This window comes from Lissotriton vulgaris, unplaced genomic scaffold, assembly GCF_964263255.1.
Source record: "Lissotriton vulgaris unplaced genomic scaffold, aLisVul1.2 SCAFFOLD_661, whole genome shotgun sequence".
NCBI classification, from domain to species: domain Eukaryota; kingdom Metazoa; phylum Chordata; class Amphibia; order Caudata; family Salamandridae; genus Lissotriton; species Lissotriton vulgaris.
The window spans coordinates 741,871-766,327 of NW_028249328.1; the positions used below are offsets into that span (position 1 = coordinate 741,871).

Sequence of the window (24,457 nt, forward strand, 5' to 3'; positions counted from 1 at the left end):
CTGCTTCGCCAGAGCTGAAAAACGTGTAAAGTACACCACAAAAAGACGTTGGCATAGTATGCTTAGGAACTGAATATTCAACCCGTTCATGGTGGGTCTGAAAGAGGACATGTTAACGTTGAACGCAAATGTGTTTGCGTCTTCATAGCTGGCACAGGAGGGAAGTTACATGCACTTTAAACTCGTACATGGAGACGGTGGGGTACACGTTAGGGAACATTTCTTGACCATAAAATTTATATTTCCTCAGTAGTTATTAGATTATTATTTTTATGAGGCAATATTTTTCACTCATAGTTAGGACACTGTATTTCTGTGGGATGATACTTTAGTTTCAATACTGTGGTACCAAACCACTTGTGAAAATGTCCAAATAACATTTGGCCCCCAATAATGTCTCGATCTCTGAATGAAATCTCGAGCAGATGTCTCCATACTTCGAGGTTTATCTTGATGTACCCCCTACAATCCCCTTTTGATCACTGTCACTCCTGTGGATTCATTGATCTAATGATGCTCAGTTTCTTCCCTCTTGCAGAGCATTCTTACCAGGAGCCGCGGCTGACCGCCTGGTACGGGGAGCTGCCCTACACCTACTCGAACAGCACCATGCAGCCCAACCCCCACGTGAGTACTTCTCGTGCTCTGGCTTTGTCCAGTTGTTCTGCAGGAGGGTGTGCCATCTGCTAGTGCTGGAAAGGAGACCTTGCGGTGGGTGTTGTACATGCATTAAGGGATCATAGAACTTATCGTTGCCAGCCTGACAAAGATGCCCATAGCAGTGCCAACCCTCCACCACTCCGCCTTCTAGCATGCACGGGGTCAGGGGCTCCAGTACATGCTCAGCCTCTGTACCAAAGTGTATGCAAGTTTATGTTTATGTAATGAGTTTATTGTTGTGAGTTTCTGTATTGATGTACTTTGTGTTGATAAAAACACGAGAACAATTAAAATGTATACATTGTTCATATTGGAATCAGAGGTGGTATGTGCATTAATGCGAGTAAGTGAAATAGGAAGGAATAGGGAGGGACTGTACCAAAGAATAGGTTTGAATTTGTGTGTGTGCTATTGATACTTGCATTGTATTGATTCTTCCACATCTCTGTGTATAGTTGTATCTGGAGTCAAGCACTGAGGCAGCGCTGAAACACACACCCTTGCAATCCTCCCATTCAACCACCCTGCCTCCCAACTCCTGGGCTTGGAGTTTTTGTTATGCCCCAGAATTCTGCAGAGATACATTTACAGTGAATACGGGGCGGGGGCAGGGGCTGGTGGGAGGAAGGGGGGTGAGAGTAATACCAGTGAAAGCTGCAGTGACTGGGCTCCCTCCCTTCAGACACGTGACTGGGGTCCCCTCCCTTCAAACATGTTTTGATCATGAGTCCCTGGTAGTAAAGAATGACAGCCGGGGCCCAGGGCCCTAGCAGTTACATGGCGGCGTAACAAGCACTATGAATAAATGAATGAGCGCTTTCTTGTTCACTTGATTAAAATTTACAATCTGACACAATCAAATTACCATGTAACACTTTGTGAATAAATATAATTCCAACAAAAACATCTTAAAATAAATTTCAAACCTTCATGGTGTATCCAAAGCTGCAGGGCAGGCACTGGTTCTAATCGCCCCAATCTGCAGTTATTACATCTCATCGGTCTCATTGAACTCGTTCGACCAATTGCGACCAAGGTGTCTATTTACACTGTTGTTAAACCACAATTCACTGTTGTTAAACCACAATTCAATTTGTGCAAAGTAGTCAATAACGTGCAACGTGATTAGACCAACCTAATTAGTACGTGCAATCATATGTCAAAACCAATTATAAGCACAAAAAGTCTGCAATGTTTGCATATCATTAGCTTTAATGTCCGAGGTTCAACACCAACGCGCCTAGACGAGCTCCTGTCAACGCTGTTAGTTAGACGAGGATTTGATTTACACAGGATGATAATTCAAGGACACGTGCCTTTGATAGAATCCTTTCGCTTCTTAATACTATATGTTGATCATAGCTAAAACCATTCGGTCTCATCAGACATCAGAAATGCCCATAATACAGAATAGAAACGTGCTGATTGCAGCTGTGCCTCGTACTGTCTACTTGTGTCCCGTCAGCGAACAGTACTCTTCACCCTTTGCAAGTTTCTCCTCGACTAAGAACATGTATTTTAAACATTTTCCTAAAAACATACGGTCCTCTCCCTGCAGACGAGCTATAACTGCTTGCCGCCATGTGCAAACAGAGTTGTGGTTAAAATACTGTCTCAACAGACCTTTCTGCTCTTCCACTCGCGCCGGGCAACAGCAGACAGTATTGCAGATGTCTTCAGCATGGCATTTCTTTGGTCAGCCTTTCCACGCCGGTGCATCAAAACCGAATTGGAAGTTTCTAAGCTGGAATCACAAAAGCTTTAGTTTTGAATTTCGTTTATTCAGGCCTCCCAGGTAGTTCTGGAATTTTAAAGGGACTCACATAGCGCTGACCAGCCTTGCGTTGGCTTTATTTGCGAACTCCTCCCCATCCATCAAAAATGAAACCTTTTTGCTGATTCCATTCATGACTCTATTGAATACAATTTGAGACAGGGATAAAGGCCAGACTTCCTCTGCCTTTAATGTGGATACATTGCAAGAAAAACCGGTGCTCAAGTTCCACGGCGCGATCGAGCACCGGGACGTCTTCCGCCGTTCCATTGAGAACGAAGGAACTCTGCATACAGCTCATCGGCAGCTGCGCCACTTAGGTCTCTCCACCTCCGTTCATCTTGGAGCCCCACAGCGGTTCCACTTCTTAATCACAGGCGATCGCGCTTCAATCCCGGAAGCCGTCGCAATCCTAGGTCCATTGCAGACCAAGGCCGGAGCACTACCTTGACACTGCTCCTCCCTGGAGTTCATCTCCGATCCTTGGCCCAGCCGCCCCTCGCATTGATTCCAGATCAACATATCCTTGATGCCAAGCCATAACCTACCCCAGACATCCTAACTGACCAGGCTTCCACTCGTACAAATGAACCTTAGGGTGCATGGTACAACCGCATTGGTTTACTGCAGCAGCCAGTTCTGACTCAGCCCTCCCAGACCACTTGGAACAGCGTGGTAGACACACCATTCTTCGCGCTGATGCTTTAATTCAGGCAGACAATGGTTGTCCTGATGATGATCCGCTATCTCTGACTGGATCGAAACGCCGTCGACATGATATGTGGGCTTAACACTAGTTCACTATTATGTGCCTAAAATGTTTTGTTCCCCACATATGTGAAGCAAGTGCATTGTAGAGTTTCCCCTTCTTGCTCCATTTTTTCTTACATGCCTGAAACACCTTATATGTTTGTATTGTCCCAAATGTACGTATAGCATTGTGGATGCAGGACTGTGTCCCACTGTTTTATTGTTTTCTTCCAAATCAATTTATTTAATTATTGAATAAATTTGCAAGTCCGGCTGGACTTCTTTGGTTATTATAGTGCATATTGTGGCCTATAATTATTATAATTGTCAGTTTCCTTGCCAAGGACCGTTGTTTTTCTTGCAATTGATACCCCAGGTCCTTGTTTACCTAGCGGGTTCCCTTGTTCTTTAAAATAATTTAATGTGGATACAGGCAATACAAAATATTTACGTGCTGCAATATTTTAGGATCACTCACTGCCGCCCACACAATTGTACTAAGTAAAGATATTGTATCATTTTTTAATTTATAATAACATTTTCAAAAATGCTCCAAGGCTACTTATGTTTTGTCTCCTAAGGCCAAACTCTAAACGAATTTGTGCTGGCGAAGCCTGCCGAGGTAGATTAAACAGAAGACGATAAGTACCTACAACGGCGTTATCTATAAGTTTGTCAGCTTTCCCTTTAGTAAAAAATACTAAAGTAGTGTATTCTTAAATCCACCTCATACCTCTGTATTCTAGTACCCGACACTGCCTGTCGTATTATCGCATCGGTAACATGTTACCGAATATTAGTTTGTAGTTGCAAATACATGCCGATTCAGTGTTCGGAAGGGGCGTGTTTAGGGCGTCTCTTCCAAATACCAAATCTGAATGGGATGCATTCATGTTCTGCGACAGAGTTCCAAAACCCCTTTCGCTTTGAGAATGCTAAAATAATTTTTTTTAATCAGGCTGGACAAAATGCAGTAAAGATACCCATGATGGCCACCTACAATGATAGATAAGCGGATAACTTTGCCTGGGCTGATAACTGCTTTTTCTGACCTTCTTCGTTTGATTTTCACAGTGGCATCCATTGCTGACCATGCTGAAGGACCGCATTGAAGAGGTGACTGGTCACTCTTTTAACTCTCTTCTCTGCAACCTGTACAGAAATGACAAGGACAGCATCGACTGGCACAGCGACGACGAACCTGCGCTGGGGAGGAACCCCATCATCGCTTCTCTCAGCTTTGGGGACACTCGAGTCTTTGAAATGAGACAGAAGCCACCGCCGGTAGGCTACCACAGTATCTGGAAGTGGGATGGGCATTTAAAGCCAAGCCCTGATACTCAACACTTTAAGAGTTAATTCTCAAACACAGATGTCTTTATACTAAACATTGTTCTTTAGCCCTCACAGTTTTTAACCAGGTATTCAACTGTTTCTTACCCTAACATTTCTGCACATTTACAGAATATTTGTTGGAGCTTCCAGTTGAGAATTCAGCAGGGTCGTCGCTTTCAGTTCCGGGTGGTAGAGCCATAATGTAGAACTACTTCAAAGTATTGCCCCAATGCAGAGCCTATTGGACACTAATTCAGGAGAACCCTCTGAGCACTTACAAGGGGATACTGGTAGGATGGGGGCAGAAGAATACTGGCTGTTAAAAGACAATGGCCTTGAAGCCATGTAATCCATGTTTTTCTAGTGAACAGGGGCTATTCTAATGGGAGAGGCTCCTAATATAAAGGACCTGCCAAGGAGAAAAAGTGTTTTTGCAAATCGAATTAAGCTAGCTAAAAATTCTTCTAAAGAACTTTTTAGAACTTTATCTAGCTTGACTTCCCCCCTGTTCACCTAAAATTCAGTCGAGCCAGGAATTATGTGGGGAGATCGCCACTTTTTTCCTGGATAAGGTGGATGTCATCTTCTTGGCCTTCAACCTCCCTATATTAGGAGGTACAGAAGCTTTAATGGAGGGAACTAAGCCAGTTACTGGCCTCCCTCTAATTCTTGATAAATTTGCTCCATTATCTACAAGTGACACAAAAATGGTTCTCACATCAGCGAGATCAGGATCCCCCTATGTTCAGTGTCCAGTCTCGGTGGTCAGATTATCCCTGGCACCTATTGCCTTATCACTTACATCCTTTTTTAATGCAATGTTTGAATTAGGGCACTTCCCCAAATCTTGGAAGTTAGCTTCGATATTTCTGTTGCTGAAAAAACACAATCCAGACCATAAGGATCCTAATAACTTTAGACCAATTTCTCACCTTCCACTGCTGGCAAAATTGGTAGAGAAAGTAATTAACTCACAGCTCAGTGCCTTTTTACGTGGAAATCATACCCTGGATCCCACTCATTATGGATTCAGAGAAGGACACAGCACACAGTCTGCACTTTTTAAATCTACAGAAGAAATCAGGGAAGCCTGGATCAGGGAGGCAAAGCCAGCCTAATCATGTGGGATCTCACTGCGACCTTTGACACAGTCCATCATGACCTTTTGATGGATCGTCTGTGGGCATGCAGGGTCCAGGGTAAAGCGTGGAAGCTACTAAACTCATTCAAAACTGATAGATCACAAATTGTGTCTTTGGGCAAATTTTACTCCAAACCTTTTTCCATATCTTGTGGAGGACCACAGGGTTCATCCCTTAACCCTACACTCTATAATGTTTGTATCATCTTGGGCTGCCTTGATCAGTTCCTTTGGCTTCTGTCTTACTCCCTATGCAGATGACACGCAAATTGTTGTGTCTCTGCTTCTGGGACAGGAACCAGGAAAAAGTAAAAGGTTCCATGACTGTATGGAAGCAGTCTGGATGTGGATGACACAAAATTGCCGAAAACTCAACTCAGGCAAAACTTAGATCATCCTGTTTGGAAACAATGCCAACTTTTGGACCGCTAATTGGTGGCCGGAAAAACTGGGCACTCTTCCTAAACCCACCAGGAAAGTCAAAAACTTTGGAGTCATAGTAGATGACAAAGTAAACTTCTGTGAGCAGGTTCCTGCTGTTGCGTCAGCCACCTTTCATTCTCTCAGAAGATCAAGAAAAGAATGCCCTTTCTGCCGGGGGCAGTCAGTGGACAGATGTTACATCACTTATCTTATCAAGGTTGGAATATTGTAATGGTCTTCACCTAAATATTCAAGAAATATATTTAAATAAACTTCAACTGTTGCACAACGCGGCAGCTAGACTGCCTACCGGCACACCTAAATTTGCTTCAATCTCTAAGGAAATCAAAAGACTTCACTTGCTACCAATCAGAAAACAGGTGTGTTTTAAATCCTCATGCACCGTTTTCAAGGCCCTACAAGAGACTGGACCAGAATATCTGAAGCGGCAGTTTCAATGGTACAATCCCAAAACAACCATTCGCTCCTTAGGAGCTAAGCTGGTGACAGTACCCCCAATCAAAAAAGCCATGTGGGGAGGGAGAAGCTTTATCATTTGTGCTGCAGAGGCCTGGAATGGCCTTCTCTGCCATCTTAGGAATGCCTCTGACCTCTTGGCATTCAGGAAAGGACCATAAACCTGGCTTTTTAACGTGTTACATCTCCACAGCATTCTGTGCTCAGAGAATAGTAGCTAGCGCCAGGACACCTTCGGGTAAGCGCTGCGCTTGAGAAACGCATAAAACACTACATAGCATATTCTAATCTGGTCGCTTGAAACATCTTTTGCCAACTGGTCTCACAAGTCTGCGTGGTTTGTAAGAGTTCGGTGTGTGTTTAAAGTATTGGAGGGACTTTTGTTATGCACTATTTTATTTTAACTGTCCATCATTTAAAGTAACAGTTGCTTTATAGACTGCTACCTGCTACTACTACTACTACTACTACTGACTGTCAGCAACCCACGTGAAAGGTGCAGACCTGGTACAAACTGCTGGAAACCTGTCCATTAGACAGCCTTTACTTGCTCCATCCATCATCTACAGTCATTTAGTGAGAGGATAGCAAGATGACAACCACATAATAGAGTTCTGGGCTGTATACACTCCATTTATCCTCTGCGGGTATTCGGATATGAAGAAGTCAGAGAATTGCACAAAGTGCTCTTTCACGAATGGCGTAGTGTTCATAATTACTCATATCTTTTTATGAATGTTCCTTTTGGGAGGGGGCGGGCCTAGTACCAACTCCCCACCCCCACCCCTCCGAGATCAACTAAGGCCCGCCCCACAGTTTGAAGACCTCTGGTGTAATACAAAAACCTCGGTCTATAAAAGAATTCATATAAATGTACATGAAAATTGGGCTTGATATGAAAAGCCATTCTATGATGGCAAACACAGCCATTCTCATAACCACAGGATTTGCAACTACAAAATGCCTTTTTGTATATAATGGTCTTTACTAAACTCATTTGGGAGCCAGAAAGGCCTTTCCGACTGGCAAAATGGGCTTTGAAATCCATTCCTATTTACAATTCGAAGGGGCCTTCTCGTCTTATTTGTGAGTCTTACTGGTGTGTGTCAGCGGTTTGCTACTGCAGTTGCCAACCAACACCTCGTAGGAGGTGGGTACTGATTCGCAAAGAGGAAGATGTCCCCCTTCAGACACATTTCCCACTATTATTCCTGTTGGGCAATGTCTCAGGGAACACGAGTTGTGCCCTAGAAAAATAGGCCTAAGCTGACCTAAAAAGAGTAGGGTTGAGGTGTTCATGGAGGAGATTCCTCTTGATCTGTAGTTCCAGTAGAATTGTGAGCTTATGTTTTTATCAGAGTAAAAAACCCTATCGCACATGTATATTTAAGCACTTCTTGTTAACAAATGCTGTTGACTTTGCTGTGGTCGCATGCAGACCACCATTGTACTGTAATTACATGTCCCCTAAAGAGCAAGGCTCCCCTTTTTCCTAGAGTAACACAGCCCTATTCTTCATCTTTAAAATCCGAGGTATGGGCTCACAGACATATTCATGCAAGGCCTGCACATTTGCTAAAACATCCATAGAGGGCTGCAGAGGTTGGCCCATGCCACTACAGAGTATCACTTTCTTCAGTAGTTCTATCTAATATCAGTGATCATTCAACACCTGCTTGAGTAGATTTAGGATTGCAGCACAGAGGTGGAAAGAGTCCTCACATTCACAATTTGCTATTGTGCTTAGACTTCTATGACTACGTAATGACGTGTGCTTTCTGCTCCTATTGGCTAGAGACACTCTGTGCAGTGAGGCTTCAGGAACATGACTCCAGCACACGTCATCTCCTTAGAGAGTCCATTCTGTCTGTCAATGCACTGCACTGGCCTCTACCCTTTCCAGACATGCGCTGCAGACCTATGCAAGGACAGTGATGTCGGAGAGTCTCAGATTCATCTCTAGGACAGTGCCAGACTCCCACGGCAGCAGGGTTCATCTCTAGGATAGTGCCAGACTCCCAAGGCAGCAAGGTTCATCTCTAGGACAGTGCCAGACTCCCAAGGCAGCAAGGTTTATCTCTAGGACAGTGCCAGACTCCCAAGGCAGCAAGGTTCATCTCTAGGACAGTGCCAGACTCCCAAGGCAGCAAGGTTCATCTCTAGGACAGTGCCAGACTCCCAAGGCAGCAAGGTTCATCTCTAGGACAGTGCCAGACTCCCAAGGCAGCAAGGTTCATCTCTAGGACAGTGCCAGACTCCCAAGGCAGCAAGGTTCTGGTGCAGCCAGGTGGTCTGTAGCTGGTCTTTGAAGGAAGTGGACAATCCGCTACCGGATCTCCATCCATAACCTGTTCTCTGGGACCAGCCAAGACATGCACCACACATTGGTTGTGTTTGACAATTCCCTGAAGCTCTGTTTATAAACCACTGCAGGTACACAAAGCTGACTATGTGCCTAATGTATACCAGGCCAAATCGGTGAGTTCACGCAAATTCTCTTTGTCGGATCCACCGGTTGAGCTCCTCCTAGGCCTTCCGATAAACATCTGCCCAGTTCTGGAAAAATTCGATTTTACTGTTTATACCTCTGAACATAACAGTATTTGAAACAGTTATCTGCAAACGTGTCTAAAACATATACTTGACTTCAAACTTTTCCTAGACTAATCTGCACTTAACGCCAATGTTTTTGAGATCAGTTACACTCCAAAATAGACTCTTCTTGAGTAATGTTTCCTGCACAAAGTATTACTGTAGCTTTACAAAGTGCTAAGTATGCGTGGGTTTTTCTAAGATTAAGTTGGCGATCTCCTTTTTAGGTCTCGCCCTGGAATTCGCATCCGAAGGATGCGTCCAGGGCGGAGACTTATAGTCGTCTGACACGGGGGAATGAGGGACACAAAACTGTGACGAGCTTTGGATTGAGCTGCGTGCACGCGCGTCAACATTCACGCATGCGCACATCACAGCCACACGCATACACAGCACTCACGCATGCGCACATACACACGCATACACAGGCACACCCCCGTCACCTACACGCATACACAGAGACCCCTCCACACACACCAGCCCCTCTCCTCTCGGCTCCACACACACGCACACGCATTTACACTTACACAGACACGCAGGCACCCAGACAGGCAACCCCCCCCCCCCCCCCCCGTCACACACACGCACAGACTCCAGGACACATACACACACACACACACATGCACGCTCACACACATACACAGTCCGCCGCCGCGCGCGCGCATACAGATGCCCCCCCCCCCCCCCCCCCCCCAACAAGGCGAAGCCCCACTCACCGGCATCCTCAGTGCAGCGGCTCCCACCGGCAGCAAGACTCTTCTTCCCTTCTTCGGGACCGGGGCGCAGGGTAGGCTCCTGCCTGCTCCGGTGCTCCAAACAATCGCGGCTCTTCCGTGGGAGGCGGGGTAGGCTCCCGCCCTCCTACTTCCGGTTGTCCCGCCCGGCCTGCCTGACTTCCTGGTCGCAGGCCAGGGGCTGAGCAACCGTAGTGGCGAAGCGAACCTGCCCTGTGAGGCGGCCTGATTGCTGTGGCGGAGCCGGAATCGCGGCGCGACAGACCGAGCCCGGGCCTCATTCAGGTGCGGAGAGAGGCGTCCGCGAAGTAGCAGCAGCTCCGGACTGAATTCCGGCCGCCTTTACCAAGATGGCGGCCGTTTGAGTGAGGTTCCGGACCACAGACGCGGAGACCGAGGGAGAAGCGGAACGGGTCCCACCCGCGAGGCACGGCGCTTGGTGGAGGTGCTACCCGGGAGCGGAGAGCGGGGGGATCCCTTCACCTCTCCCCCCGCACCCCTCCCCCTCCAACGACGAAAACCGCGGGCGCTTGGATCGGCGGAGCTGGTCCGTTCCCGCAGGCGAGATTGGACGCCTACAACGGAGGTGAGCCCAGGAGTCAAAAGCGGAGGAAGGGACCGCTTGGGGGGAGGCCTTGCGCCAGTGGCCTACCGGTCCGGTGCATACCCCCGAATTCCCATTAGTGCCACCCGCATCGACGGAGGTGCCCTCTCCCCACCCCCCATACACACATTCCCGCCTGTGGAACGGCCGGTGGGGAGGACACACGAGACACGGGGGCAGGCGACAGACTACGGGAGGCACCAGCAGCGGAGGCTGACCCCGCCAGGGACGACACTAGCAAGGAATCGGGGCCACGCAGGGAAGGGAGAGCAGAACGATCACGAGAGCGGCAGGGGGTGAGACTCCGGACATTGCCCCCCCTCCCCCTACATGACAAGGCACACAGCCGAACGGGGAAGAAGGCCCTGAAGCAGCAGTGGGGATACTAGGAACTGGAAGAAGAGATAGTGCCCCCCCCCCACCCCCCTGCACCAGGGGTCATTGTGAGAGGACAAGCGCTACACGGGAGAGGGCCGGACCATATTCACGAACCGGGCGGAAGGAGAAGGGATGAGATAGCCACCTCAGCCAACCCTGACCTCAAGGGCCACACGGAGATAGACCACTTGCAAACGCACAACACGCCCCTGCTGGCAGAGACCCGCCTGGGATAGCTCCAAGGGACGGGCTTCGGAGCGACTGAAGACTGAGCACAGGGAAGAAAGACACCTGGATACGACGAGGGGGGTGGCAGGATCGCCCCACCCGGAACCCTGAGGTGGGTGCAGAACCAGACAAGCCCGATACTGTGCGTGCAGAGTGACAGTGAGTGCGGAGTGACAGTGAGTGCAGAGTGACAGTGAGTGACAGTGCGTGCAGAGTGACAGTGAGTGCAGAGTGACAGTGAGTGCAGAGTGACAGTGAGTGCAGAGTGACAGTGAGTGCAGAGTGACAGTGAGTGCAGAGTGACAGTGAGTGCAGAGTGCGTGCAGAAACAGTGAGTGCAGAGTGCGTGCAGAGTGACAGTGCGTGCAGAGTGACAGTGAGTGCAGAGTGACAGTGAGTGCAGAGTGACAGTGAGTGCAGAGTGGCAGTGAGTGCAGAGTGACAGTGAGTGCAGAGTGACAGTGAGTGCAGAGTGACAGTGAGTGCAGAGTGACAGTGAGTGCAGAGTGACAGGTGAGTGCAGAGTGACAGTGAGTGCAGAGTGACAGTGAGTGCAGAGTGACAGTGAGTGCAGAGTGACAGTGAGTGCAGAGTGACAGTGAGTGCAGAGTGACAGTGAGTGCAGAGTGACAGTGAGTGCAGAGTGACAGTGAGTGCAGAGTGACAGTGAGTGCAGAGTGACAGTGAGTGCAGAGTGACAGTGAGTGCAGAGTGACAGTGAGTGCAGAGTGACAGTGAGTGCAGAGTGACAGTGAGTGCAGAGTGACAGTGAGTGCAGAGTGACAGTGAGTGCAGAGTGACAGTGAGTGCAGAGTGACAGTGAGTGCAGAGTGACAGTGAGTGCAGAGTGAGTGCAGAGTGACAGTGAGTGCAGAATGAGTGCAGAGTGACAGTGAGTGCAGAGTGAGTGCAGAGTGACAGTGAGTGCAGAGTGAGTGCAGAGTGACAGTGATTTCAGAGTGAGTGCAGAGTGACAGTGATTTCAGAGTGAGTGCAGAGTGACAGTGATTTCAGAGTGAGTGCAGAGTGACAGTGAGTGCAGAGTGACAGTGAGTGCAGAGTGACAGTGAGTGCAGAGTGACAGTGAGTGCAGAGTGACAGTGAGTGCAGAGTGACAGTGAGTGCAGAGTGACAGTGAGTGCAGAGTGACAGTGAGTACAGTCACTCAGCACCACCACAGCATCACTCAGAACCACCACAGCACCACTCAGCACCACCACAGCATCACTCAGCACCACCACAGCACCACCATAGCACCACTCAGCACCACCACTGCATCACTCAGCATCACCACAGCCCCATTCAGCACCACCACAGCATCACTCAGCACCACCACAGCACAAATATGTTCTCTCAATGTTTCAAGCTTTATTACAAATGTCACAAAAAGATGTTAATATTTCACTTCTGTTCTTGGATTTTGTTACAATAAAATACACTGAACATAATCTTCACAAAAGTTATTTACAAAAGTTTAAGCTATTGCCATTATAAATTACAATCACTTTTATTAAGTATTAAAAAAAATTAAAAGCCATTGTTATTTGTAATATCAATACATCTAAGTCACGTAAATACAAATGTTGCATGACAAATGCTATAGGTGTCACATTTGCGAAAGTTATAACTATTGGCATTGTAAATGACAAAGCTATTAATTTAGCTATTTTCAAAACCAACACATAATTGAACATTTGGTGAATTTCCATTAAAATATTTGACTTTTTTACTAAGATAGTATTATACTGTTTTATGCAAACAAAATTTAGATACTGCATAAATAACTTTAATAAAACATATTTTATATGAAGCTTTTTATGTAAAAAAAAACTATAGCATAAAGCAAAAAACAATTGCCATTTACAATGCTAATAGCTCAAACTTAAATAATGCGAGACCTATTGCATTGCAAATGCTTGTTTAAATAGTTCCACTGTCTTGGTTGTCTTGCTAAGGTGTCCGAATGCCCTAGTTAGGGAGAGCCTAGCAGCAGCGCGCATGGACTGCTCGCTCTGCGAGGCATGCTTTAATGCAGTTTGTGGTGGAAGCCTTGCCCACTCTCCTCCCATATGTTTCATTGGCTGGTGTCATTGCCCTTGTTAAATTCTGGCTTCCGATTCATTATGAGGCTTGATAGTCCCTCCTTGTTACCGCCTGTCGCCATTTGTTACCGCCCATAAGGACTGGAGCTTTTACTTGGCACGTTACACAGACTGCTTTATCTAGAGAGTGTATCTTTGGAACATGTCCAGTGGGGCGCACTCCATTGTTTAATTCAAAGTTGTTGACTCTGGTTATGCGAGTAGGTGGTGCAGTCAGGTTGATCCTCCTGAGTATGAGGATCGAATCAGAATTTAAATGGGTGCTGGCCTCTGTCTCAGAGGTGCAGGCCCTCATGCACACTGTATCAATGTATATCACGTAAACACGTTTCATTGATGTACTCAGGAAATCTTTATTATTTCATTATTTCATTATTCAGTTTTCAATCTTGCTTGATTATTTATGTCCATTAAATGTGTTATTTCATCATAGCATCCATGATGGTTATCTGAACATGTATTTATGCCCAATGCATCTACAGGCGCTCTGTAAATCTGCAACTGTGGTCATGTTTCGATAACCGTAAAAGGTCTTTTAAGCTGCGGATAACTGTGATTATATTTTGATAACCGTAAAAGATCTTTAAAGCTGATGAGAATGATCAGGTCGCATATAAGAACAAATCTGAGTGGCGGGTTTACGCGGTGAGTTTAAAACCCGGTGGCGTGCACTGGAATCTAGAGAGTAAGCACTATTTTTTTTATTGACACTGATGGGGACAATGGTGGCTGCTTTACTCTGTCATATTTGCTTGTTGAATCCAGCGACCGCTTTGGGGACACTGTGCTTGGGGTCATTAATTTTTAATTAACTTTAGTCATGAGCATCGCCCGCTACAGGGACACCGCGCTGTCTCACTTTGGTTTTTTAATATTACTTTAATGAGTGCCTCGCCCGCTTTACGGAAACCGCGCTCTGCAATGCAATAGGTGTTGCTTTTGGTATTGTAAATGACATTGCCTTTTAATTTTTTATAAAAAGGCATTGCCATTTACAATGCCTATAGCTCCAAAACTCGCAGTTGCAAGACCTATTGCATTGTAAATGCTTGTTTATTTTTAGGTTTGAATAAGTGGACTTGCATCTTACAAACCTTGTGAACACGTCATTGTTTGCTTATCAAGTTGAGAATTACATTCAGGACAATATTAAAGGCTGTGCTTAATAGCAGCCTTCTGTTGAACAAAGTGGAAGCTCGCCACAAAGAAGAGCACCCTACTTCAAACTTAAAAATTGTAAAGCTCACGGCTAGGGCGGTCAACCTTGGAATAGGGGAACCGGGTTCGAGTCTTGGCAGGGACGCTCAACATTCTGTGATTCTGGGAAAATCACTTAATCTCCACGTGCCTAACAAATAAAATTAAAAAAAACATGTGTCCGTCTAACGTAACTCGTGCTCATGTAAAGCGCTCTGATACATTCGGGTCTAGTTCATGCCATATAAAACTCTTAAAAAAAAAAAAAAGAGTAACTACCTTTAAGAAAACCTTCTTGGGACGTTTTTATGCTAGCTGTGAGGCATAACATCCTCTCCCACCAGAGTTCAGGTTAGTTGAAGATTCTTTAGCTTTCAATAAAATGTTGCAAACATTCTCCTTTCCAGTCAGGGTGACTTGTGTGGCTTTTATTTGCTCATTTCAGTGTCTTTTAGAATTGTTTTTATTTCATTGATTTTTTGTTTCATAGTCCCTCGTTCTCCCTCTTTAGTAACTCCTTCTCTTCAGTTGTAACCTCCCATAAGAGCGTCCTCTCTTACATGTGACCTTTATGTTCCCTTTCTCAGCCCTCTTTTCTTAAGGACTTCTGCAGCTTAGCTGGAGTTGCAGTCATGACAGCCCCGACATTACTTCACCCTCACAACCTGTCTTCGGGCTGCAGCTGCCTTCTCCTCCTCCCTCCTGTTTGTTATTATTTATTAGGTCGCCCGTCTTTCTTATCTATTTATTAATTTTATTTAGGATGTGTGCTTTAACCTTTATTTTCTATTTATCTGCTTTATTAGCATTCGCAGCATGCTGTGCTGTAGCTTCACGCGTTTAAAGCTAATGTGCGGCGCGCCTCGATTGCTACTAAAGTAAAGAAAGACGTGCTGCGGCCACCTTTCTTTTCAATTTAATTACTTTTGTTTGCATTCGCTGCACGCTGTGTTTTATCTTCACATTTTTAAAGCAAAAGCGCACTGTGCAGCGAATACTATACAAGTATATAAATAGATAAAAAAGGCGGGTGGCCGCCTTTACATCATTGTTGCCTTCACCATTCAACATGGAAGCTGACTGCCTTTCTTTTCTAGTTGTTTACTTTTCTAGCATTCATGGCACGCTTTAGCTTTAACCCTTTCGATGCTGATGACGAGCTCAGCTCGTCATGAAACAAGTAAAATATCAATGTCCAGCACAGGAGGGGGAAAACGCCTAGCAGCCAAGGTGTTAAACATACAAAGTTAAAGTGCGACATACCGCAGTGGCTACAAAAGCCCCCAAAAATACTAGCTCTTGTTCCTTACGCAAATGTGTAATTCTATTCACATATTAGGTCTAGTGGAAAGGTTGCAATACCACAGGCTGTCACTAGGTGTCCCTGTGGGGTTGTAAAAGTAGTGCACCCTTAATGCAAATATAAACAGATAAATAACATCTGGGCCTGCGTTTCTATTTGTTTTTACTGTATGAGAGATGTTTGTTAGCTTGCGTTTAAAAATGCATCATTGTTGTTTATTTACGTGTATTTCACATACAATAAATAAACAACAGTGCCGCATTTTTAAAACATAAGCTAACAAAAATCTCTCTTCCAATAAAATCAAATATAAAACGTATGGTCAGCAACTATCTTTCTCTTTTTAATTGCATTAAGGGTGCAGTACCTTATGTGGCTAATAGAGGTCCCTTTACAACTCCTCAGTGACACCTAGCAACAGCCTCTGGTACTGCACCCTTTTCCTGCATTCATGTAAAATTTATTTTATTATTACTTATGGCACTGCTGGGATATTTTTAGACTAAAAAAGAAAGCCCAAACAGTAGCATTAGCAATGCAAATAACTCAGTTTCACAAATGTGAGCTATATTGCATTGCAAATGCTTGTTTAGCAATGTTTCTAGCTGTGGGTTTTGGGCTCTAGCTCAACTGGAACCTAGGGAAACCTAGCAAACCTGCACATTTGAAAACTAGAGACTCTGGGTAATCTAGGAAGAGGTGACTTGCGTAGCTCTCCCCAGAAAATGGCTCCAGCACGTCCCAGCATATTTTGATAATGACGCAATGTGCCCGCACTAACATTCTCAGATCATCGGGGAGGGGTCGGGGTGGCACCGTAAGCACTTCCGCTGCTGTTTCTGGTGAGGGCATGAGGTGGAGGGGCCTGCTATTGGAGCTCCAGCCCATCCCCCATGGAGGGTGCTAGGATGTGCAGGACCCTAGCACCCAAGAACTTAAGATATGCAGATGGACGAGACGTGGAGAGAAAATGGGCATACGTGTCTAATATAAAGTGTACATAACTGAAGACAAATACTACTTCTTCATAGGCTTCGATAATATTTAATTCACAGTCTCGCAATTTCAGAATTGCATCATTTTCAATATTAATTAATTATTTACAAGAAAATAATTGTAATTACTCATGTATCCGACAAAGCCAATTGTCATGGCAGGTTTTAGGTGTATGTCAGAAGTTGTGTTATATACCTGGATACAGTAACTGAAAGCTCAGAGAGGAACCAAAGTACCCATCAGGGAGCACACTAGGGAAACCACAGAAATGTAGGTTATATATTCAAGCCATGCCACTTTTAGAGGCACTCACTTCTTTCATCCAATTCAGAGCCCTGTCTCCACATATTACTATACTACAGATTGCAGCCAATAGCTGCGTCTGCTTCCCAAAGCCTGGTTAGAGCATTTTCTTCGAAAGCGAGACACTGGTCAAGGGCATACTTTAAAGGGCCTAAAGTGTTTGCGCTGCACAATTTACACACTACAGTATCTGTTAAACATTACTGCAGTAATATAAGGAGAAGTTTTTAATGTATTCAAATTGTTCAAGGCTATACATATACAATTATTTTATAAGACACCTTGCTATCTCACTAAACTCCTTATTACAATTTGCCTTAAAATGCACCATTTGCAAATCTTTTTTCAGATTTTTCTTAGGAGAGGGCTCCCCGCCCCTTCCAAACCCCCATGTTTGTCCATCGGGCTTGCTAGCTATGTCATACCCAACTTTTAGGCCTCACCACTTTTAATGTCACCAGCCACCACCGGTCAGGGTACTTCGCCAGTCATGTAGGGGTGTGGGTAGAGGGTTCATAGACAGCAGCATCAGTAATTCCCAAAGAATGGCCATTTCTGCAGGTCACGCATTATTCGTGTATGTGCACGGCTACGGTGGTCATGTGAAAGCAGTGTCTGCTTCTTAAAGCAATTCTGTCACCACTAAGGCTTTTGTGTCCTTGTGTAATGTAACTGCTGCTTATGTAAAGTTCTCCAATACTTTTGGTTCAAGTTTGTGCTATATAAAAACTGCAAAAACAAACAAGCAATGGTAGCCTTATATCAGCACGTGGTCCATACTTGGCTTACTCTTAGCAGGTTAGACATCCCCAAAGGGATCATTCTAGACTCAAGGCTTTATCGCAAGCCTTTCCGCTGGATTGGGACCCAGAGGCTGTGTTACCTGCAAGTGTCACACTAAGATACTGAAAGTCAGAGCAGCGACTCATAGCTAGGTGTGTAATGGAGGCCATAGGCTGAGGCGATGGTGGGCTATGCAACGGTGTATACTATATACTGCGGTACTTGGTCAGGGTAAAGACGTTGTTCCCGGTTCGCCTAAAAAAGTCCTCATGACGTGACAAAAAACATCTAGGGCCATATCACGGATGCAGCACATTTTCCTGGATTGCGCTAGCTGCACCTTTACCTTATCTTATCTTATCTTAAGTGAAATTTGTAGAGCGCACTGACACCATAAGTTTCCTGGCGCTGAAAGAAAGAGTGCAGGAATTGCTAAGGCGGACTAATCGGTTATAGTGAAAAGCTGGGTCTTCAAAGATTTTCTGAAATTCAGTATGGAGCAGCTTGACTTGACTAACAAGTGAAGAGAATTCCAGAAATTAGGGGCCAGATGGGCGAACCTACAACCACCACATTTTTTAAGTTTAACTGTAGGGGTGACCAACAGATGGAGATGAGACGAGCGAAGGTTGCGCACCGGACGGTGCCGCATGATCAGAGTTTTAAGAAACTCAGGGATAATGCAATGGAGAGCCTTGAAAGTAAGGCAGCCGATCTTGAAGGCCGCCCTTTGCTCAACTGGCAACCAGTGAAGTTTGCGCAGTAGTGGCTTTGCTGATTGCTACTTTGGAGTTTTATGGAGGAGTCTGGCTGCCTGGTTTTGCACAATTTGGAGCCAGCGGAACAATGATTGTGGGAGTCCATGATATAGAGCGTTCTAAAAGTCAAGGCGGGATAATACCAGAGAGATCACAACCTGGACCAATGCCGCATGCGGTAGTAGGTGGGCTATTTTGCGGATTTTACATAGTTGAAACATGCTGGAAGAAATCACAGCACCTACTTGAGCCTTGAGAGAGAGCTCCGCATCGATAACCACCCCCAGGCTCTTCACTGAGCTTGCCGGGGCGGGGGGGAGCCCAGTTCCTTGGGCCAGAACTGGAGACTCCAGTAGGCTGGACTCTTATCAGGGAGGATAAGCTCCGTTTTTCCTGGATTTAATTTTAATTGATTATGGTCCATCCATACCTGTATATGGGTCATCACTGCTTGAAAACTTTTGGCGGCATCGGGGGAATCAAGAGGAAAGATGACTTGCAAATCATCAGCGTAGTTGAACACTGTGATGTCCCACCTCTTGAGCGAATGGATCAGTGGCTGGAGGTATAAGTTAAACAAAAGGGGAGAAAGAGTGGAGCCCTGAGGGACTCCGCAGGTCGTGGGTACCCTGGCTGCTGTAAAGGGGCCCAGGCGAACCGCTTGAGCTCTGCCCGCAAGAAAGGACTTATTCCAGTTAAGGGCAGGGCCCTGAATGCCGGCCTGTCCTACACGGTGGAGAAGAATGTTATGGTCCACCGTGTCGAAGGCGGCCGACAGATCTAATAACACCAGGGCCTGAGGTAACCCTTTATCAGCATTCCCCCTCAAGGCGTCCAAAACTGCCAAGATGACGACCTCGGTGGAGTGAGCCGGCCTAAAGCCGGCTTGATTAGGTTCAAGATAGCTGGAAATCTCAATGAAATTGGAGAGGCATCGGGTAACATGAGCCTCAAGGAGTTTGGATAGATAGGGCAAGAGGGAGATGGGACGATAATTGGAGTCATCGGCAGGGTCTGCACCTGGTTTCTTCAACAAGGGCACAAGGATGGCCTCCTTAAAGCAACTGGGGACTGTGCCGGTGTTGAGGGAGGCATTCAACAGGGGCAGTATGCAATCCGGTAGGGTGAGACAGATGTCCTGAAGGACAGAAAGGGGGTAGCAATCATTAGGGGACCCTGATTTGACACGGGTCGCAAGCTCGGCCAGGGAGTTGGAGTTAAGAGTAGGGAACTGAGTAAAAAGCAAGTGATTAGTGGGAGAAGTGTCCGGTAAACCCGAGGGGGTAAAGGGAAAAATGTACTTCTTAATCTTGGCTATTTTTTCAATGAAAAAGGAATTCAGAGCATCACAGGTCTCTTGAGTTGGAACCTGGCTGGGGAGGGTTCTATCATCCGTGGTGAGCTCATTCATGATTTTAAAAATTTCTTTGGATTTATTATGAGCAGAAAGAATTCTGTCAGAAATGTGTGTGGATTTGGCCAGGGAAATTGCGCCTTTGTAGTCTTTGCGGGCCGCCACAAAGAGCAGTCTGTCGGAGTTGGAATAGTTGCGTCTCCAGATCCGCTCTAGCTGACGCACCTTCAATTTCTGTTCTTTAAGGACACTAGAGAACAATCTGTGTGACTTACTGTGTCTAGTGCGTGGAAATTTGGTGAGAGGAGCGAACTGGTCACTGGCCGTTTTAAGCCAGGTGCAGATGTCACCTTCCATTGCCTCGACACTGGCATCAATGTCAGTGGTAGGTCGAGTCTTGGCCAGAGTGGCAAGGAAGCCTTGGGAGTCATAGGAACTCCATTTACGTGATGACCCGCCTGCCAAGGGTAGGGGCCTTGACCCTACCGCTGACAGTAATGGTAGTGTCGATTAGATGGTGATCTGACCAGATGCAAGGAGAGATGGCTGGACAGGATGAAGCTAACTCATGGGTCCAGATATAGTCGAGAATGTGACCCTTAATATGAGTAGGCACAGAAATTTGTTGAACGAGATTGAGGCTGGTTAGAGCTTCAAACAGTTCCGTAGCGTGAGGGCCAGCTTTCTCATCATTGAACTAATAGTTGAAATCACCAAAGAGGGCGATTCTGGCATGATCTGTCATTACGTTTGCCAACTGTTCACTCATGGAAATAGGGAACAGAGGCATGGGATGGGAAGGTCGATATAGAAGTAAGATTGTAAGGGCACCCGCCTCTGTTTCTAGACTGATGACCAGATTGTCCACCTCAGAAATAGCAAGAGAAGCAGAGGAAATTAAATTGAATTGTTTTAGTATGATGGCTGCCACCCCGCCCCCAGTGCGACCAGAGGGGCGGTCAGCATGAAGGATGTAATAATCAGGGGGAAGGGCCGCCAAAATGTCTGGAAGAGAATCAGTGGTAAGCCATGTCTCTGTGATTAATAATATATCTGGTTTTTCAGTAGTTACGAGGATAAAGATGTCTAAATGGTGTTTTACCAAAGAACGTGTGTTCAAATACATTACCCGAACAGGTGTCTCATTCCTAGAAGGCTCCACATTGTACTTACGGCTCTCAGGAGTGCTGGAGGCCATTCGAGCGATACCAGCGGTATTAATCCGCCTCACTACACCAGGGGAGAGCGTCAAATGCAAAGTCTGTAACTGTCTGAGGGAGTCTACTGAGTATGAGAGAAGTTGACCAGCGTCGCTGGCCCCGGTCTGGCGTGGACGGGCGCAGACGGGCTTTCCTTTGGCGCGCCGTCGGCGCGCCCGCTGCGCTCCCTATAGAGGGGGAGCATTTTATAGTTGTTGGGGTGGGAGGGGCCGAGCACTAGACCACTCACCTGCTCCACATCCAAGATGGCGGGCGCTGAAAGATCGAACCCCAGGCAGCGCCTAATCGGCTGCAGTGGGGCTGAGGAAATAGAGACCGGGTAAGTGGTCGGCTGAAGGCAGGTCAATGCAGCGCAGGAGTAGCTGACAATTTATCCAATGCCACAAGTTAAAAAACGAGGTTATGTGCAAAACGAAATAAAGAGTTCAATTTTAAAATACCCAAGCATACAATACAGAACGAGCACACGAGTCCCGGCTTCCGCCTCAGGACAATTACTAACACACTGTCAATCGAAAGGTACACCCAAAAGGTGAAAGGTGCACCCAATGCAATCCAGGAAAATGCACTGCATTATGGCGAATGCGCTGCCCTTTTGTCAGTTGCAAACTCGTGCTGCCCTGGAGGCAGTGTATTCACGTGAACAATGGAGTGGCTCTTTTAAAGCCGCTTCCTGGTTTCACAGTGCAGGCGGTAACCTGCCTGATTAGGGATCCCCTTGCAGGTGGGTGCAGTTAGTGACTGCCCCCCTGCAAGGGGATGTCTGGGGAGTCCATGGGACCACCTTTCCCCCACCAGATAGGAGAGTAGGGTCTGCTATCCTATGGTCACCCCAATTTTTGCTTTTTGCTTCACTGGTTTTCGACTTACTGAGGCTGTGGGCCTGCTAATCAGACCCCCAGCATGCTGTTCTCTCTCTAAATTTATAATACATGTGCTATAGGTACATACCACAATTGGAAATGGACTCCTGTACCATGCACTATAGGTGCTCAGGGCATAGGTGCCACCAAGGCCTACCAGGGGCTGAAGCATAGCTTTTGCCACCCCTGGCTGGTTCTTAAATTGACACAACTGGCTGATCACTCAGCTGGGGCAAGTGGGTGTAATCACCCCTTGCTTAGATATAGTATACCTATATCTAAACCTATATCTGGACACATATAAACCTGTGAGTCACTCCTATGGAAGGCCTTATCAATCCTGGAGGCAGAGTGCGTGGTTTTATGTGAGATGGAGCTCTGGCATGAGCTGAGCCTGTCTGCAGCTGTCGGGAACAACTCCCTAAGCTGATCCGGGATAATGCCATACCATATACTATTAAGTGCCTTATAATCCTCGCGGTTATATAGCAACTTTGGTTTGGCTTTATCAAAACATGTCGTGTAAGGTGTCATACGAATTGGAATACTACCCCCTCGCCAGTTCTGGCGACGGGGGTAGCATTCCACCCTTCTAGAGGGAGAAGACATGTTACTTTACTGAAACGCGGTTGATTTAAAATGAGCCTCAGATCCACAAAATGGATGCCTCTGCCACAGACACGGGTCTGGCCTCCTGCTGCTGACCGAAACTCAGCAAATAGTGGCCTGGACAAAGGGTTTCCTGTCGCAGGGCGGTGTCAAACCACCCCAGACAGGAGATAGTGGATTGTAGCAGGGAGGTATCAAAGAAACCAGACACTGCCTGGGGAGCACAAGGCTGCCCCTTGCATAATCCGGCCAAACCGGTTCTGGGGCATACCAGCCCCAGTCCCAGCGCGGCCTGGATCAAAGGAAAGGGGTGTAACCACCCCCTTCCTGGGTCCCACCCATAGGAGGGGACCTAGCAGGATGTCCAGCCCACCAGATTCGAATAAGAGTGGGAGCAGTGCCAATGCAACTCAGATCATCCTGAAGAAACATAAGAAACGAATTCTGGACCCTTCGACATCCTACTCAACGTAGAAGACTGAAGAATCTCCCTTGTGGTCAAGGGGTGACCACCCTGTGCAAACAGGTACCAACCAGCACCTCGACCCTTGCTTTGTTGCAGTTCCCGCCGGAACTCGAGCGACAGAGATCGACGAGATCAAGCTTGCCAGCCTTCTCCCAGCCCGATCCACAGTCCCTGCAGAGCTGAGACTCGTGGAGGCGACCGGAAGCGTGGGGCACGCCATCTTGAAAAGGCCACGAGACGCTGACCGTGCAGCCCACGAGTGACCCTCAAAGCTGTACACCGGGGTTTGAGAAGCCCCAACCCTGAGCTACACTTGCACCAAAGCTACCCCCTCCACACTCGACGAGTGCTGCGTGGGGCCCTTCTGCTTGTGTTGGCTCGACGCGTTGGCCCGGTCACTTGCCAGCTGGCTTGTGGCCCCTGTGCCGACGAAAACTTGAAGACGACTTGCTTTTCTGGTTGCTCCAGATCTGCACCAGCTCCTGTGAAAAGGAGCCCCCACTCTGACCTTCCTGGTCTGAGTGAGAAGCAATCTCCCGGTTCCGCGTGGATTGCTTTTGCCAAGTGCTGTTTACTGCAATCTTGAAGCCGACGGTGCTGACGGCGAGAGCCTGCGTGGGACAGATCGTGACCTGCTCCTAGACTTCGCAGATGCCCCAGAGCCCACGTGACAGCGGAGAGAAGCCTCTGATTGCGCCCGACATTGCCTGGTTCCGTCCTGGTTCCACCCTGGTCACTGCTGAGTGACCCAGACACTGTCCCCTCTGCTTTCAGATTCATCTCGACTTCGATCCACCCTTGGATCACACCAGACACTTCTGCTTCCCATCGCCTGCAGCATCTCCTGCTCCAAGCACCAAGAGCCTGCGTGTCAAAACCAGACGCCACTTCGACCCTGTGCACCCACTTCCTGTGGGTGAGGTAACATTGCAACGCCAGTGTGCCCACGTTGGTACACACCTCTAGGGTCGGTGTCTTAAGTTTTGTTCCTCTAGGTTCAGCGGAAGTATCCTTAAACTAACTTTGTGTAACTTTTACGCACCATTGACTTTACATTGGTGCAAGCCGCACTTTACGTGCTGCACCCGAGTCCTGCCGGCTTCTCCCGACTTCAGCATTGCTAGTCCAGACTGCTCCCAGCGATTCCCTAGGCCCTAGGCCTAACCACTGTTCGATTGGTATCTCTTATACCACTTTTTTAATATATGGTTTGAGTGGCCACCCGCCCTCATCCATAATTGTGCAACTTTATATGTTATACTTTGCTTTTGATTGAACGCTTGTGCCCCTTTACTCATAAAGAGTACTGGGGATTAATTTAGAAATAAACACATATATTTTTATAATATATTTTTGTGTGGTGTCCTTTCTTTTGGTATTACAGGATTGTATGTGGTAAAACAGCTC

At 46.8% G+C, this 24,457-nt stretch overlaps 1 protein-coding gene across 1 annotated transcript in view; it reads left to right on the forward strand.

Moving 5' to 3' along the window:
• The window catches only part of ALKBH3 (alkB homolog 3, alpha-ketoglutarate dependent dioxygenase), a 219,465-nt gene that overhangs the window by 123,954 nt on the left and 71,054 nt on the right, over positions 1 to 24,457 (forward strand). The window contains exons 7-8 of the mRNA XM_086950326.1: positions 539 to 627; positions 4,259 to 4,468. Coding sequence (XP_086806452.1) covers positions 539 to 627; positions 4,259 to 4,468 — 299 coding nt within the window. The remainder of the gene's footprint in view (positions 1 to 538; positions 628 to 4,258; positions 4,469 to 24,457) is intronic.